General features: G+C 48.2%; 2 protein-coding genes across 2 annotated transcripts in view; one reads left to right on the top strand and one right to left on the bottom strand.

The window, feature by feature from the left end:
* The first annotated feature begins 5326 nt into the window (after positions 1 to 5326).
* Positions 5327 to 7072, top strand: Higd1b (HIG1 hypoxia inducible domain family member 1B). The gene is made up of 4 exons (XM_004655732.2): positions 5327 to 5438; positions 5515 to 5662; positions 6338 to 6472; positions 6940 to 7072. Exons 2-4 carry the CDS (start codon positions 5566 to 5568, stop codon positions 7011 to 7013), a joined length of 306 nt encoding a protein of 101 aa, XP_004655789.1. The 5' UTR covers positions 5327 to 5438; positions 5515 to 5565; the 3' UTR covers positions 7014 to 7072.
* A 394-nt stretch (positions 7073 to 7466) lies between these two features.
* Positions 7467 to 17129, bottom strand: part of Eftud2 (elongation factor Tu GTP binding domain containing 2) — a 61750-nt gene continuing 52087 nt past the window's right edge. Inside the window, exons 17-28 of the mRNA XM_045158512.1 lie at positions 17013 to 17124; positions 16297 to 16437; positions 14419 to 14520; positions 13377 to 13459; positions 10659 to 10745; positions 10342 to 10468; positions 10075 to 10162; positions 9266 to 9384; positions 9013 to 9107; positions 8454 to 8607; positions 8218 to 8325; positions 7467 to 7923 (exon numbers count right to left, since the gene is read on the bottom strand). Coding sequence (XP_045014447.1) covers positions 7828 to 7923; positions 8218 to 8325; positions 8454 to 8607; positions 9013 to 9107; positions 9266 to 9384; positions 10075 to 10162; positions 10342 to 10468; positions 10659 to 10745; positions 13377 to 13459; positions 14419 to 14520; positions 16297 to 16437; positions 17013 to 17124 — 1312 coding nt within the window. The 3' untranslated portion in view covers positions 7467 to 7827. The remainder of the gene's footprint in view (positions 7924 to 8217; positions 8326 to 8453; positions 8608 to 9012; positions 9108 to 9265; positions 9385 to 10074; positions 10163 to 10341; positions 10469 to 10658; positions 10746 to 13376; positions 13460 to 14418; positions 14521 to 16296; positions 16438 to 17012; positions 17125 to 17129) is intronic.

The raw sequence follows: 17129 nt of genomic DNA, 5'->3' as shown, positions 1-17129 counted from the left end.
AATTTTTTATCCAGAGTTGGTATCCAGCTAATGCTGGTTTTGTAATGAGTTTGGTAATGTTCCTTCCTTTCCTATTTTTTTTTTTTTTTTAGCTTTTTTTTCTTTTATGACAGAGAGAGCAAGAAAGAGAGAACTGGCATACCAGGGCCTCCGGCCACTGCAGTCAAGCTTGATGCCTATGCTACTTTATGCCCATGTGTGACTATATGGCTTACATGGGACCTGGGGAGTCGAACATGGGTTCTTAGGCTTTGCAGGCAAGCGCCTTAACTGCTAAGCCATCTCTCCAGCCCTTTCCTTTCCTATCTCATGGAATAGTTTGAGAAGTATTGGTGTGTTAGTTCTTATGAGATCTGGTAGAATTCAGTGGCAAATCACTTTGGCTTGGACTGCTTTGAGTAAGGGATTTGTTGTTATTACTACTTTGCTATCACTGCTTGCTTTACATAGGTTTAAATTATTTAATTCATCTTATTTTGACTTGGGGAGGTCATATGCATTTAGAAGTTTTATTACTATTGTTGCTGCTTTTGTTTTGTATCAAAAGGGAATTTATTGGATTAGCTCTCAGCAGTCCAGTAATACCAGTTTGAAGGCCTGAGAGTCAAGGAATCAGTAGCTGCTCAGTCCACGAGGCTGGATGCCTCAGCAGTCGCCATCTGGCACTGAAGGCCTGGGGGCTTCTTGGAGAGCCGCTGCTCTTCCATCTACACTGGTCTTGAGTCCACCTGCTTCTTTTTTAGTTTGCTTGTTTTTTCGAGGGAGGGTCTCACTTTAGCCCAGTCTGATCTGGAATTTACTATGTAGTCTCAGACAGGCTTTTTTCTTTTTTTCTTTTGGTTTTTCAAGGTGGTGCATACCTTTAATCCTCCCAGCACTAGGGAGGCAGAGATAGGAGGATCATCATGAGTTTGAGGCCACCCTGAGACTACATAGTAAATTCCAGGTTAGCCTGCGCTAGAGTGAAACTCTACCTCGAAAAACCAAAAAAATAATAAATCAAATATTTAAAAAGCCAGGTGTGATGGCGAAAACCTTTAATCCTAGCATTTGAGAGGCAGAGAGGTAGGTGGCACGCCATTAATTTGATGTCCCCTGTGACTACATAGTGAATTCCAGATCAGCCTGGGCTAGAGTGAAAACCTACCTAGTAAAAATAAATAAATAAGGGTTGGGGAGATGATTTAGCAGTTAAGGTGTTTGCCTTCAAAGCCTAAGGACCCAGGTTCAATTCTCCAGTAACCACATAAGCCAGATGCACAAGGTGGCACATGCGTCTGGAACTCATTTGCAGTGGCTAGAGACTCTGGTGAGCCCATTCGCTCTATCTGCTTCTCTCTCTCTCTCTCTGCCTTTCTCTCTCTCTAATAAATAGAAATTTTAAAGCCTGGGCTAGAGTAAGACCCTACCTTGAAAAGCCAAGACAAAATAATAATAGTAAAATTAAAAATAAAATATTTTGGGGCTGGAGGGATGGCTTAGCAGTGAAGGCATTTGCCTGCAAAGCCAAATGATCCTGGTCCTGATTCCCCAGGACCCATGTTAGCCAGATACACAAGGGGGTGAACGCATCTGGAGTTCGTTTGCAGTGGCTGGAGGCCCTGGCGTGCTAATTCTCTTTCTTTGTCAAATAAATAAATAAATAAAAATAATATATATTTTAAATAATATATATAGGGCTGGAGAGATGGCTTAGCGGTTAAGCGCTTGCCTGTGAAGCCTAAGGACCCCGGTTCGAGGCTCGGTTCCCCAGGTCCCACGTTAGCCAGATGCACAAGGGGGCGCAAGCGTCTGGAGTTCGTTTGCAGTGGCTGGAAGCCCTGGTTCGCCCATTCTCTCTCTCTCCCTCTATCTGTCTTTCTCTCTGTCTGTCACTCTCAAATAAATAAATAAATAATGAACAAAAAATATTTTAAATAATATATATATATTTTTAGAAGTTGTGCATTGTAGCTCATGCCTTTAATCCCAGCACTCAGGAGGCTGAGGTAGAGTGCTGGGATTAAAGGTGAGCTAGCAACTCTTATTTTCTTAGCCCTGGGCTGAGATGCTATAGGTGCACCAACATAATCTAAATACAGAGAAATTTGAACTGGGCTCTCCATAGCTTGGGCCCGTTTTTTAAATTATTTATTTATTTATTTTGAGAGTGACAGACAAGACAGAGAGAAAGAGGCAGACAGAGATAGATAGCAAATGGGTGCGCCAGGGCCTCCAGCCACTGCAAATGAACTCCAGACGCATGCGCCCCCTTGTGCATCTGGCTAACGTGGGTCCTGGGGAATTGAGCCTTGAACCGGGGTCCTTAGGCTTCACAGGCAAGTGCTTAACCGCTAAGCCATCTCTCCAGCCCTCGTTTTTTATTTATTTATTTATTTTTTGTTTTTTCGAGGTAGGGTCTCACTCTAGCCCCGGATGACCTGGAATTCACTATGTGGTCTCAGGGTGGCCTTGAACTCAACAGTCCTCCTACCTCTCTGCCTCCCAAGTAAAGGTGTGTGGTTGCCACACCTGGCTTTGTTCCTGGTTCTTCAAAAGACTTGAACTTAATCCTGAATCATATCCTGTCTCTTTCCCCCTCCTGTGGCCTAGATGAGCATGACATATGACATCCATCTCTTGAGCATTCCGGATGCTGTGGGGACCTGAAGAGGCAGTAAAGGTCTGTGTGTGAACAACAGGGAAGAGCGTTCCCATGGACACTGGCGATACATGAAGGCCCTGGGGAACTGCTGTGACCCTGAGCACAGAGCAGCGAGTGTTATGGACAGAAAAGAGGGACAGCTGCTGGACAAATTTTAGTGTCTAAAAGGCCCCTTTGGGACACACACAGAGGCTTGAGAGGAGGGAAGCCCTCTATAGTGCCTCTGATCTGTCCCGCACCCCTCCCCTCACCTCTGAGGTAGGGTCTTACTCTAACCCAAGTTGACCTGAAATTTACATGTAGTCTCAGGTTGGCCTTGAACTCATGGTGATTCTTCTATATCTGTCTCCTGAATGCGCCATCTTACCAGACCCTCAGTTGCTCTCTCTGCAAGACCCTTTTGTTTCTTTTTTCCTAGTCAAGGATGGCAGGATAAATCAGCAATCCTCAACTTCACTGTCAACCTAGAAATTGCTTCACTTTGGCCAGTGTCCTCTCCCTCCCTCCCTCAGGAGCCAGCCAGACACAGGACAGATCATGACACCTCTGTGTATCCTTGGACAAATCATTTGGTTTTCTCTGTAGCTCAGTTCCTGCACAGGTGACAGGTTTGAAACACAAACACCTGGCAAAGAAAGACACTGTCTCAGGTCACTGTTGTTCCTGGACCGCCCTCCCCATCCACCCAGCATCAAGGGCTCTAGCTATAGGAGGGAAGTTTTTTTGTGTTCCCCCCCCCCCCCAAGGTAGCATCTCACTCTACCTCAGGCTGACCTGGAATTCACTATGGAGTCTCAGGGTGGCCTTGAACTCATGGCAATCTTTCTACCTCTGCCTCCCAAGTACTGGGGTTAAAGGTGTGCACCACCATGCCCAGCGGAGGGAAGTCTTAATTGTTTCAAACTCCTGGATGCGACTTCTATCCAGAAGGGACTCCCACCTCCCCATCCAGTACTGCGGTTGAACCGAGGGCCTGGCAAAATGCTAGGCAAGTGCTCTCCCATTGAGCTACATCCTCAGCCCTCTCTTTACACACATCCCCTTTATTTTTTTTTCTTCTGCTTTTTGAAGTAGGGTCTCAATCTAGCCTAGGCTGACCTGGAACTCACTTTAGTTCCAGGCTGACCTCTTCTGACACCTTCCTACCTCTGCCTGCCAAATACTGGATGGGACCATGCCTGGCCCCTTTTACTTTTTTGCTTTTTAAAGGTGTGTGCCACCACGACCCCTAATATTGGGATTCAAGGCATGCATCTTTTAAAATTTTATTTATTTTTTCGTTTGTGGTAGTTCGAATGGATGTCCCCCAGTAGATTCAGTTTTATCAAAACTTCTTGGATTTCCAGCTGCCTGGCTGGAGGTGTCACTGTGAGTGGATCTGGAATTCCAACCTAAGGTATAAGTAGTTCTTTTTGCCTGGGTTCCCTGTTGTTTGGCTATTGTTAGTATTTATTTTTTCTAGGTAGGCTCGCTCTCAAGCCCAGGCTGACCTATAATTCACCATGTAGTTCACACCAAGCCCATGTCCCATCCAGCCCCATGGACATAGGGATTACATCAGTTAAGGGCTCCACAACATCTGCTCTAACACTATTCTCCAGCACCTGTAAGTCAGCAGATACCCTGTTCCATCTCCTTCTCTCCCCAAGGTAGTGTCTTATTCCAGGCTGACCTGAAATTCATTATGTATTCTCAAAATGGCCTCAAACTCATGGCAAACCTCCTATTTCTGCCTCCCAAGTGCTGGGATTAAAGGCATGCGCCACCATGCCAGGCTCTTTTCTTTTTTAAATATTTTATTTATTTGGGGGGGTGGGAGAAGCAGATAGAGAATGTGCCTGCCAGGGCCTCTAGCCCTTCAAATGAACTGCAAATGCATGTGCCACCTTGTACATCTGGCTTATGTGGGTCCTGGGGAATAAAACCTGAGTCCTTTGGCTTTACAGGTAAGTGCCTTAACGGCTAAGCCATCTCTCCAACCCCTCTCCTTCCTCTTCTTTCCTGACGTTGAAGACCCCATCATGCCCAAGTCACTGCTTCCTGACAGCAAGTGACATCATCTCTTGGTCAGTTCAGGAAACAGCAGAAGCTGAGCCCTGGCCCAGCTGCTCCCTCTCCACTTTACAGCCACCCACATGCTAGGGTAGCACCAGTATGCTGAGAACCAGTGGGGACACCAGGGAAAAGTTGACCCAGGCAGGAAGCATTTATCTGGTGGTTGGACTCAGATGTCCCGCTGGCAGAACCCCTGCTGTGGGGACCAGGCCTCTATCTTGATCTGATCAGAGCAGACACAGAAGTTTGCAAGCGGATGGTGGTAGCAGGTTGGGGAACAGCTCAAGGACTAGAATTTGTTCCTTTAATATTAAGTGTGTAAAATACATGCTAAATTATACCCGAATCAACATCATTGAAACTTGCCTCTGGTGATTTGGTAACCAATGCTGTAACTGTCTGGAATGGCTCTGGCTCCCTGGGGCCAGATTCTGCTCTGTAGCTCCCTCTGGACCAACTGTCCTTGATTGGGGCGAGGGGGGGGGGGGGTTGTTGCAAGATTCAAGAGCTGTTCTCCCAGTATTCTTCGTGGATTTTTCCAGTTATTTTTCTTGGCACAAGGATCACACCCATTGGGATGAGGAGAGGGAGGAGGAAGCAGAGACTGGTCAAGTCAGAATGAACTGGGGAAGAGACAGTGTTAGGAGGACATGAAGAAACTGGCCACGAGTGGCCCAGACAGCTGAAACAGGACACCTGTAAGAGACATCCTGAGAAGTGAAGGCTTGTGCTAGACATGGTAAGCAGATCTTACGAGGTAATCCTCTCCCCAGAGTAAGAATCAAGAGTTCCTACTGTGGGCTACCTCCTTCTAGGACTGGGCTGAAGTCTAGGTGTCCCAACCACTAACACCGGAATCCAGGATCATGTCTGCTAACAAAGGCTGGTGGGTGCCACCGGAGGACGACAGCTTGTCTGAGAAGTTCCTAAGGAAGACCAGGGAGTCTCCACTAGTGCCAGTAGGTGAGTGAGGGAAGAACAGGGTTGGGGTAGAGGCCTTCTGGTCCTTTCATAAAGATGAGGCATGAGGGCTAGAGAGAAGGCTTAGCGGCTAAGCACTTGTTTGTGAAGCCAAAGGGCCCAGGTTTGATACCCCAGGACCCACGTTAGTCAGGTGCACGTGCATACACACATCTGGAGTTTGTTTGCAGTGGCTGGAGACCCTGGCACGGCTATTCTACCCCCCTTTCTCTGTCAATTAAATAAATATTTAAAAAATATATTAAAAAACAAAGATGAGGCATGAGAGAGCTCAAGGGTCCACTCACTGCACGAGGGACAAACCCTTGCAGTGGTCTGGGTACATGGAGGTGACAGCCAAATCCATGTAAGGGATGTGGGGAGATGGCTCCAGAACCAACCTCAGCATGGGCAGAATGGAAGAGGAAGACAGCAGGAGCATGAGGTGGGAGCTGGCAGAGCAAAGGTGTGGGTGTGCAATCATGAAGATGGGCTGTCTGTCTGTGGGAAAGGGGCTTCATGAGTGGGTCACAGGCACTTTGAGAATGCCATGGAAGGCAACAACTCAATGTTCCAAAGCTGTCCACCATGCAGCTTATCCAGACACCTAGCTCCCTTGTCCAGCGAGGTTGTCGCTCACCAGGGAACCCTGAGCTTGGAGACATTCTCTGCCCGCAGGCTTGGGAGGCTGCCTGGTGGTGGTGGCATACAGGCTTTACCGGCTGAAGGCTCGCGGTTCTACCAAGTTGTCCTTACATCTGATTCATACCCGAGTGGCAGCGCAGGCCTGTGCCGTGGGTGCAATCATGCTTGGTAAGCAGCTTGTTGGGGGGGTCACAGGAGGTGGGCAACACAAAGCACGCTGGGTAGAGTGAGTTCTATAAATAAACTCCAGCTTCCCAACAAGTCCTGGATGAACCCCTGCAGTGTGGCCTTTTCAGGGTCTCCCACTGGTCACCTGTCCCCTAACTGGTGGGACAGTGCACAGTACATTTCCTGGGTTTGCTCTAAGTGTGAGAAAAGCAAAGCAGAACATGAGGTGGATTTCCCACCAGCAGCTACTTGCTGTTGACCATAAGCTGCTCCGTCTCTCTGAGCCTGTTGCCCCACGTGTAACTACACCTCAGGCTACAAGTTGCTCCCCAGGGCAGAAAGAGGAGTAGGGAAGTTGGGCTCTCAAGGGAATGGCTAGAGTGGAGCCACTGGGACACCCGGGAGAGCCTGGAGGGAGGACAGGTGTGGCATCAGATACCAAGAGACATTTCTTCTCCCTTGTGCAGGCACTGTGTACACAATGTACAGAGATTATAGCAAGAGGACAGCCCAGGATGCTGGGGAGAAGCAGGACTCCTAAGGGGTGGGGCAGCCCAATCACTGCATTTCTCTATGTGCCTAATAAAGCGGTGTTGAGGAGTCAAGTGTCTTACTCATGGGCAAAGAAAATGTGACAGCTGATGGGTGACTTTGGGTAGCCAAAGCAAAGGGGGGTAACCAAAGGGCTCTGGGCTCCAACTCCAAGGCCAGTGCTGTCCTAAAAAGAGGTGAACTCCTATGCCACCTCAGGTCCACCCACAAAGCAGCCTGGGGTGGGAGCGGGAAGGTGGGGGCAGAAAAGGGGCCTCAAGGCTCACGGGAGCAGACATTCCTTCCACCACAGGCTGCTTGCTTCCCTGGGGACCCAGACAGGAAGGAGGTAGCAGCTGGGAGCAGAGGCAGTGATGCCTCATGGGAGATCCCATGTCCAGAATGTAAGTGCTAGGACTAGATGGGCAGAGGGGGGGATGAAAGAAGCAGGCCAAGGCAGAGGTCAGAATGTTCTGTTCATTTACAAACCATGGCTAAGTTTGAACTTGTAAGAAATAAAATTCCATATAAATCCTCAAGACAGCGCCCCTTGGGATCAGACACTTTCATCCCATTCTCATTCTTTCCCCCTGGACCCAAGCTCCTTTCTGTTCCTTGGGAATGGAGCCAGGCAGAGGTCACAGAAGGAACCAGGAAGCCAGCTGCCCCTTTCTCACTGGGACTCTGGGTTGGAGGTTCTGGGTTGTTCAAGATGGCTGTAGTAGTCCCCAGACACCCTCACAGCATGAAGGCCAAGTTACACAGGTCCCAGCTCGAGTCCAGAGCTGCAGCACATCGTGAGCACGGGTGGCGGTCTCTTGTACTCACATAGGGTAATTGAGCACAACATCCTGTTTGGCCAGCTCCAGCAACATAGGATCATCAAAGAACTTGCTGATGCTCACATCCTCACTCAGGCCCTGTGGAGAATGAGGGCAGAGGCAAGAGTGAGCTCATCTGAGGGCCGCTCAAGATCAGTGGCATAGGACAGCTTGTGCAGGCCGTCCCAGGACCTTTAGGGTACTGTCACAGCACTCTGGTCTTTTTTGGCTCTAGTCTGGTTGTCTGAGGAATGTATAGATTGCACTTTTTCATAAGCTATCTTTGGTCTGAAAGCCCTTAGGAAACAGTTCTAAAAAGAAGAAACGAAGAGACCTGATTCCTATGGAGGCCCCTCAGCGTTGAGGGATGGCAATGGCCTGAGGAGCACATACCTTCCTACGACGGGTTTTGATCATGAACTCCCGGGCTAGGTGAGGAGCTGGCTGTGGCTCCAAGGGACGGATGACAATGCTCTTGTCCAAAGGATCCCCAGGGACAATCTGGAAGGTGAAAGGGTTTCATATGATCCAGGTTAAGTGTACCTGAGGACTCAGGATCAGAGACAGGGCCCTTTTCCATGAGATCAGTCTTACAGAGGCAGGAGGCCAAGCCAGACAGGTTTTCTCACCTGCCAATGGTGGAAGACAGACAGGGAAAAGGCCTGTCCCTGGGTATGAGTGCGGAGGTCAGTCTCAAAGCCGAAAGAGTCGATGGCTGGGATGAAAGCTTTGATGGTGTACAGAGGGGAGCCTGGGATGGGTGCATCCTGAGTCACATGACCCCTGAGACAGAAAGAAAAGACAAGCAAGACCGTAGTCATACACAGGCAAAAGGGCAAGGAACAGACTGGCTTCTGCTGCTTTTGAGTATTTCCTAGCCTAGTCATCACCCAAGAAACCGGGCATGCTGTACAGAGAAGAGGCTTGGGCTCTTAGCATAAGTCATAGGGGCAATTCCTGACCCTACCAACAACTTCAGCATTTCTCCCAGGACTTTTCTGAGGAAGGCCCAAGAAAAAGTCTGAATCAAGGGATTGCCTCAGTCCTCTCCTGGTTTAGTATGGGATGCAAGCTCAGTAGGTTTCTGGGATCGAAAGGGTGAGGAGGTTGAGCTGCCCTACCCCACAGAGAGCCCAGTGACTTCTTACTCTACTCTTGCTCTCACACAGGGTCGCACATGCTGCTTACCTGCGCCTGGCCAGGACAGTGTAAACAGCAGATACACAATCTGCAGGTGCCTGAACCTCTACAAAATAGTAAGGTTCCATCAGGCGAGGTGTGGCCTGCAACAGAGCAAGAAGAGAGGGCTCAGCTTGGGGATGGTTAAAGAGTGAGAGAATAAAGGGTCTCCAGGCTTTCTGGCTCCTTCTGTGGCCTCTGCCCATTCCTTCCTTAGTCTTCTGTCCAATGATGCAGGATGGTCCCTTTCACCCTCTCTTACCATGAGGAAGGCGGAATAGACAACTCTCCTGGCTGTGGGGATGATCTGGCCTCCGCCCCGGTGCAGGGGTTCCTGGGCAACTACTGCATCCAGGATCTTAAATTTGACATTCCGAATCACTGAAAACAATTGGAAGAACTGTGTAAGGAATGGTTCTGGGGCTAGTCACAGGGACAAGGGAGAGTAGCAGGGTATCTTCTATCACTGCCATACTGTAGCCACAACTTATATAGTAAGGCCTGTAGCAAAGAGTCAGCAGTTAAGCACGCTTGCTTGCTTGCTTGTTTTTCGAGGTAGGGTCTTGCTCTGGCCCAGGCCGACCTGGACTCACAGTGATGCTTGTACCTCTGCCTCCTGTGTGCTGTGATCAAAGGCATGTGCCACCATGCCCAGGTCTGAGCATGTTCTTGTTGATTGCTTCAGGCCATGCTCTGACATGTGGCACTTTCCTACTGTTTTAAGTGCTTTGGGACATAAAATATGTCCTAGAAATTACACACTTGGTTTCATGTAGCCCAACTTAGATTACCAAACTACTCCAATCTCCTTGTTCTTGTGGTATCACTCTTTAATACCCAAAGAGAGATTCCCCTCAGGAAAAAAAAAGAGCAAATGCCTATACCTAATGTGACACCAACATAGGGAGGAAGCAGGGAAGAGGCTGGTCTTAAGACGTGGGATAGCCAGTGCACACCAAGCTATTTCTCTGGCTGGGTGTCAAAGACAGGGATTCATCCCTTCCTCATCACTTCATGTAGCCAGGTGCAAGGGGCCCTGAGGGACAGGCTTGGGAGGTGCTAGTGACTTACACTCATCACAGAGGGGCCCTTCCCTGGTTCCCCACTGGAAACCTTGAACGATGCTGTCCTTCACTGACCCAAGAAGAGCCTTGTCCACCTGCACAGAAACATGAAGGCTCCTTAGCAGTCCCCTGACAATAGCCAACAAACATGGAGGAAGAAGTGCACCCTACCAGGAGATACAAAATGCCTTCTGGTAAGAGAGCACTTTGCAGTTTCTTCTACTTGGGCAGGGGCTAATGGAACACCTCGTGATTCCCATCAGTTTTACTGTACCTCCGAGGGCAGTGTATCATCCACGAGGATGTTGGGGCCTGTGGCATCAGGGCCAAAAGCCCAGATGGAACGGGCAGCCAGCAGATCCCAGTCGTACTTGGTTTGGAAGAACTCTCCCAGTTTCTTCCTGGGGAAAGGAGGAAAAGGTGATGTCAGGCAGCCCTGTGTATCTCCTTTGGGGGCTTCTTTCTGGGCTAGTAGCCACATCCTTCCCACACTGCTCAGGGTAACAGCAAATGGAGTACACACAATCACTTTCCAGAAGGACGTGTGATGCTAGATAGAGACCATGCCAGGAGGCAGAGCCACATTCCCACCTGTTCCAGGTGATCTGGACCACCTCATTCTCTATGTCTTCAGCAAGGCCCTTCTCAAGAGGCTCAGCAATCATGGTGATCTTGTTCCTGGTCAGAAAGGACAGAGGCAGTGATGTCAGTGGAAGCTTCAGGATCAGGGTGCAGCCCTTTCTTCCATCTCACCCGCCGGCTGGCTAGGGCCAGGGGCAGGAATCACTGACAAAGTATGGGCTTGGCATGCACAAGGTACTGGGTTCTAGTTCTAGCACCAAAATAAACAAAAATAAAAATAAGGAGCTAGAGAGATGTATTAGCTGTTAAGACACTTACCTGCAAAGAGGAAGGACCCAAAGTGCCACATATATCTGGAGTCCTGTATATAGTGCCAAAAGGCCCTGGGGTGCCCATGATCTCTGCCTCTATCCCTCAAGTAAATAAGTTAATTAAAAATAAAACACTGGGGCTGGAGAGATGGCTTAGCGGTTAAGTGCTTGCCTGTGAAGCCTAAGGACCCCGGTTCGAGACTCGATTCCCCAGGACCCTCGTTAGCCAGATGCACAAGGGGGTGCATGCGTCTGGAGTTCGTTTGCAATGGCTGGAGGCCCTGGCGTGCCCATTCTCTCTCTCTCTCTGCCTCTTTCTCTCTATGCCTGTCACTCTCAAATAAATAAAAAACAAAACAAAACAAACAAAAAAAAAACACTGGGCTAGAGAGCCGGCTTAGCGGTTAAGGTGCTTGCCTATAAAACCTAAGGGCCCATGTTTGACTCTCCAGGTCCCATGTAAGCCAGATGCACAAGGTGACGCAAGCACATAAGGCTGCACGTGTGCCTGGAGTTCAGTTACAGTGGCTGGAAGCTCTGGTGTACCAATCCTCTCTCTCTCTTGTTCCTACTCTCTCGCATTAAAAAAAAAGGGCCAGGACTGAGGAAATGGCTTAGCAGTTAAGGCATTTACTTGCGAAGCCTAAGGACCCCAGTTCAATTTCCTAGGGCTCACATAAGCTAGATGCACAATAGGGCGCATGCGTCTGGAGTTTGTCTGCAGTGGCTAGAGGCCCTGGCATACCCAATTACTTTTTCTACCTGCCTCTTCCTCTCTCAAATAAATAAAAAAAATTTTTAAAAAGGGCCAGTCTGTTGGGCTCGCCTAAAAATAAATAAACAAATAAATGAAGTAAGGTGTGGTCCCAGCACTTGGCAGGCAGAGGTAGGAGGATTGCTGTGCGCTTAAGGCTACCCTGAAACTACATAGTGAATTCCAGGTCAGCCTGGGCTACAGCGAGACCCTACTTTGAAAAACCAACCCCTACCCCTGCACCAAACACCTAAGATTTGAGGCAAATTTTTTGATGGTGACACCAGAAAAGAGGCAATTGTAAAACTTCTCATGGGAGAAGTACTGAATACAAAGGAATACACAGCATAGAGAAGGAAGAGGCTGGGGTCGACTCAAATATCCTAAGCACCCTTCCCCAACTCTAAGAGATTGCTACTTCTGCTGTGGAAGGAGCAGAGATGGGATGGGCGTGAGGGAGAACGCTCTTGACACTCAGTCCCAGCTTACTTCCCTCTGTTCTCTTTCTCCCACGCATTCTCTTGTTGTTTGTTGTTGATACAGCTAGGTCTCTAACCCAACTGGCCTTGAACTTGTGGTGATTCTCTTGTCTGTGTCCCAAGTGCTGGCTCTTTTTGAGACAGAGTCTCATATAGCCCAGACTGGCCTGAAACTCTATCTCCACCTCCTGAGTGCTTGGATTACAGCCATGTGTCACCATATTTGGTTTATGTGGTACTGGGGATTAAACCAGGGCTTTGTGCATGTTTAGCAAGCAAGCACTCTACCAACTGAGCTACATCTCCAGCCCCATTTTCTCTAATTAATTTGTTTTAGTTAATGTATAAGCCAGTGTGCTGGCTCATCTTATAATACACCTTTTAGAAGGCAGAGGCTAAGGACTGCCACAAGTTCAAGGATAGCCTCTGCTACACAGTGACTTTCTCAAAAAACAAAAAAGGAAGCCGGGTTTGGTGGCTCACACCTTTAATCCCAGGCCATCCTGAGACTACATAGTGAATTCCAGGTCAGCCTAGGCTAGAGTGAGACCCTGCCTTAAAAAAAAAAGGAGGTAGGCATGGTGGTGGCATGCCTTTAATCCCAGCACTTGGGAGAGAGGCAGACGTAGGAGGATTGCTGTGAGTTTGAGGCCACTCCTGAGACTACATACTGAATTTCAGGTCAGCCTGGGCTACAGCCAGACCATACCTTGAAAAAACAAAAAGAGAGGGCTGGGCATGATGGCACACACCTTTAATCCCTGTACTTAGGGGCAGAGGTAGGAGTTTGAGGCCATCCTGGAATTACGGAGTGAGTTCCAGGTCAGCCTGGACTGCAGTGAAACTTTGCTTTGAAAAAGAAAAAGGGCTGGAGAGGTGGTTTAGTGGTTAGGGCACTTGCCTGTGAAGCCTAAAGACCCAGGTTTAATTCTCCAGGTCCCACGTAAGTCAGATGTACATGGTGGCACATGCATCTAGAATTTGTTTGCAGTGGCTGGGAGGCCCTGGTGTGCCTGTTCCCCTACCTCTATTTCTCTCAGCCTCTCTCTCAAATAAATGAATAAAAATAATTTTTTTAAGAAAGGATATGAAATTACAGTTTTCTTTTTAACATTTTCATACATCTATACTATCTGCTCATATTTGCCCCCTACTGTACTCTCTTGTTCCTCATCCTCCTTACTTCTTATTGGGTGTCTCAGCAAAGCACTTGAGGGAAGATGTTTCCACCACTGTCTCACAAAATGTGACAACTGGGTCAGCCACCTGGGAACAAAAAGAAAAAAAAAAAGAAAAGAAAGAAAATTGTTGAGGCAAAGTTGATTTGGTTCAAAGGACAAGGTCCTACTTAAGGGACTTCTGAAGCACCACTGCTCTCACCCTGACAACTCCTCTGCCTTAACCCACCTAAGTGACAGGCGCAACAGCAGGTTACAGAGCTGCTCAAACAAGCTTGGCAGGCAAACACCTTAACCATTAAGCCATCATCTCTCCAGCCCAAGAAATTCTATTTTTGAGCCAAAAGTAAATGGTGGTGGTGGGGGGATCAAATCAGTGCTTTAATTTATAGTTAGCCTCCAACATCTGCCCTTCACTGAAACCCGCAACTGCCTGACAGAAGTGGCATGCTGGAGATCCACTAGCAGGCACCTGCTCCATGCCCAACTCCAGAAAACCCAGTGTTCCCTGCACACATCTGCAGGAGAGTCTAGGGCTTTGGAGAAAAAACAGGACCTGGTGATAAACTCATGACAGCCATTGCCATTTCCTCTGAAACTATCCACTTCGTGAGTAATCACCACATTCTGGGCAGTTCTTTTTCTAATGAAGCACCAAGCCAGGTGTGGTGGTGCATACCTGTAATCCCAGAACTTGGGAGTAGAGGTAGGAGGAAAACTGAGTTCGAGGCCAGCCTGAGTTACAGTGAGACCCTTCCTCGAAAAACCAAACCAAACCAAACAAAAATTGAATGAAGGACCAAGAATCACTTTGACTTGGCAGCCCTGACTTTAAATGTATGACACTGAAGCCAATCCTGTGAGCAGAACAAGCCACTTTTATAAAACTTTCCCCAGAAGGAGCAAAAGAAAGTGCTTTATACAAACGGGTCTCCTCCAAAGAAACCCTCTTCCCCTGGGGCATCCAGGGTTTGCTACTTCGAACATCTTTTTGGAGCTGGCAGGGGGCTCCTGGCCAGGCAGTGCCTAAGGAAAGGGCATGTTCACCTTGATGTCTATCTCTGAATACATCTTCCGTAGATCGTGCATCACACAGTCCAGGTATAGCTCGCCAGTCCCCAGGATCACATGCTCGCCAGACTCTTCTACCTGAAACAACAGTCATAGGTCACGACCTGGACTTTCCTGCAAGCCGTAACAGATGTAAACAAAACAAGGCGGAACCTGAGAGCGGGTGCCTTGACTCACTAACAGACACAGTGACTACTCCCCTACTTCATCTTCTTCAAAAAGGCTCAGTTGGGGACTGAAGAGATGGCTCAGTGGGTAAAGGTACTTGCTTGCAAAGCCTGGTGGCTAAGGTTCAAATGCCTAGTCCACACATAAAGCCAGATTCACAAAATGGCACATGCATCTAGAGCTCCTTTGTACTGGCAAGAGGGCCTGGCAAGCCCATTCCCCCTCTCTCCATGCATCCATTCTCATTCTCTCTCCCACTTCTCTCCCTGGGGGAGGGAGGGGGGTAGAAAGCTCAGTGGAAGGCAAGAAGAAGAAAAGAAAAAGCTGAGCATGGTAATGTTTGCTTGAAATTCTAACACTTGGGATACAGGCAGGAAGATGACTACAAGCTGAAGACCAGCCTAATCTACAGAGTTCTGGGCCAACCAGGGCCACATAGCAAGATTCTTTTCCCAAAACAAGGGCCCAGTGGAAAGCACCTCCAAACCAGTGGGTTCTCCAAGTGCCAGGACCAATCAGCACAGAATTGCTGGGCATGAGCTTCTTACCTTGGATAGTTAGGAAAAACTTCCACTCATGTCCACAGACATAAGCTAGCCCTTTATCTCTCCATACTAGCTATTCCGAAATATCTTGCTGGCAGGTTCAAGCATGAAAAAAGATCAGAATCACTTTTTTTCCCCTGAGTTTTCCGTCTCCTGAGTGCTGTGATTAAAGGCATGTGCTAGCTGGGCGTGGTGGTGCATGCCTTTAATCCCAGCACTCGGGAGGCAGAGGTAGGAGGATCGCTGTGAGTTCAAGGCCACCCTGAGACTCCATAGTGAATTCCAGGTCAGCCTGGGCTAGAGTGAGACCCTACCTCGGAAAAAAAAAAAAAAAAAAAAAAAGGCATGTGCTACCACGTCCATGTCCAGCTTCTTTTTTAAAAAACAATTAAGATTGTTTATTTATTTAAAAGTGAGAGGTAGATAGAGAATGGTCATGCCAGGACCTCTAGCTAATGCAAACCAACTCCAGATGTGTGAGCCACCTTGTGCTTCTGGCTGTATGTGGGTACTGGGAGAATCAAACCTGAGTCCTTAGGCTTTGCAGGCAAGAGCCCTCTCTCCAGCCCTGGAATCACTTTACTTTGTCTTCTGTGTGTGTGTGTGTGTTTTTAATTTTTTGAGACAGGGCCTCCTAAAGCCCAGGTTGATTGTAAACTCCTGATCATTCTGTCTCCACCTCCCAAATGCTAGGGTACAGGAATGCACCACCATATATGGCTTTTTCACTTTTCTAGAAAATCAATTCAAAATGTGTGCTTCCCTATTCTATACTATCTAAAGACTTTTTTGGTTTTGGTTGGGATAGGGTCTCACTCTAGCCCAGGCTGACCTGGAATTCACTATGTAGTGTCAGGATAGACTTGAACTCAGGGCGATCTACCTACCTCTGCCTCCCGAGTGCTAGGATTAAAGGCGTGCGTCACCACACCCCGCTATGACATTTAAGGAAACACATGTGTGTATGCACACACTTGTGTTTTGTCCAGCCCTCATGTGACAGTAACAGGTGGGGTTGTTCTGAAAGCAGGTTTAGGGAAGCAATAGAATAGGTATGCCTGATGGACATGGCATAGTTACAGAGCACAGAGCAGTAAGCTAGGTAAGAAGGACCTGGCCGTTGCTGCAGGTCCTGGCATACCTTGGTGGTGAGGGATGGATAGCTCTTGTTGACCTTGCGCAGGCCGTCAAGCATCTTGGGCAGCTCTGAAGGGTTCACTGGCTCCACAGCAATCTTGATCACAGATGTAGTATTGAACTTCAAGGGTCGGAAAATCTGAGCCTAAGACCCAAAATGCAGGAGTGAAAACTGAGTAGGCACAGAAGGCTAAGAGAGAAGCTGAGGACTTGTTTAGGGTCAACCATTCCCTGCCTGGGACCTATAGCAATATTGGGGAGGAGGGCATGAAGAGCCCAGGCATTTTGGCAGAGTGAGGCTAGAAAGAACAAGAGGAAGCTGGGTATGGTGGTACATACCTTTAATCCCAGAATTTGGGAGGCTAAGATAGGAGGAGAGTAATGAGTTCAGGGCAAGTCTGGGACTACACAGTGAGCTCTAGGTCAGCCTGTGCTGGGCTAGAGTGAGACCCTGCCTTGGAAAACAAAAAAAAATAAATAAATAAAATAAAATAAAATAAAATAAAATAAAATAAAAGGCAAACCTAACTCCTAGCATCTGAGCTGACGTGAGATTGTAGCAAGATGAGAACTAGCAAGTTGAGCCTGTGTTGGGACCTCAGCAGGGATGTGATTCTGAGACAGGACCCTTTGAGTTTCAATGTTTGTTAGCTCACATGACTATGGTTCTTTGTCTCCCTCTAGCTTAAGCCAGCCTACCATTCTCTTCAGAAACAGTACCTCCTCGTTGCCTCGGGGTTCAGTAATGGTTGCAGTCTTCACGATTGGTTGATCAACACCTTCAATAAGAACCCAGTTGCCAGCAGGAACCCGGTTCACCTCAATGTGGTACCTGAA

This window comes from Jaculus jaculus, chromosome 9 (assembly GCF_020740685.1).
Source record: "Jaculus jaculus isolate mJacJac1 chromosome 9, mJacJac1.mat.Y.cur, whole genome shotgun sequence".
Classification (NCBI taxonomy): Eukaryota; Metazoa; Chordata; class Mammalia; order Rodentia; family Dipodidae; genus Jaculus; species Jaculus jaculus.
This window is presented reverse-complemented; position numbering and strand designations above follow the sequence as displayed.

Excerpts from the sequence above, each read along its gene's own strand:
- Higd1b (XM_004655732.2), top strand. The coding sequence starts at position 5,566 with ATGTCTGCTAACAAAGGCTGGTGGGTGCCACCGGAGGACGACAGCTTG. Across the intron at positions 5,663-6,337 it reads GTCTCCACTAGTGCCAGTAG|GCTTGGGAGGCTGCCTGGTG; the intron begins GTGAGTGAGGGA and ends CTCTGCCCGCAG. Across the intron at positions 6,473-6,939 it reads CGTGGGTGCAATCATGCTTG|GCACTGTGTACACAATGTAC; the intron begins GTAAGCAGCTTG and ends TCCCTTGTGCAG.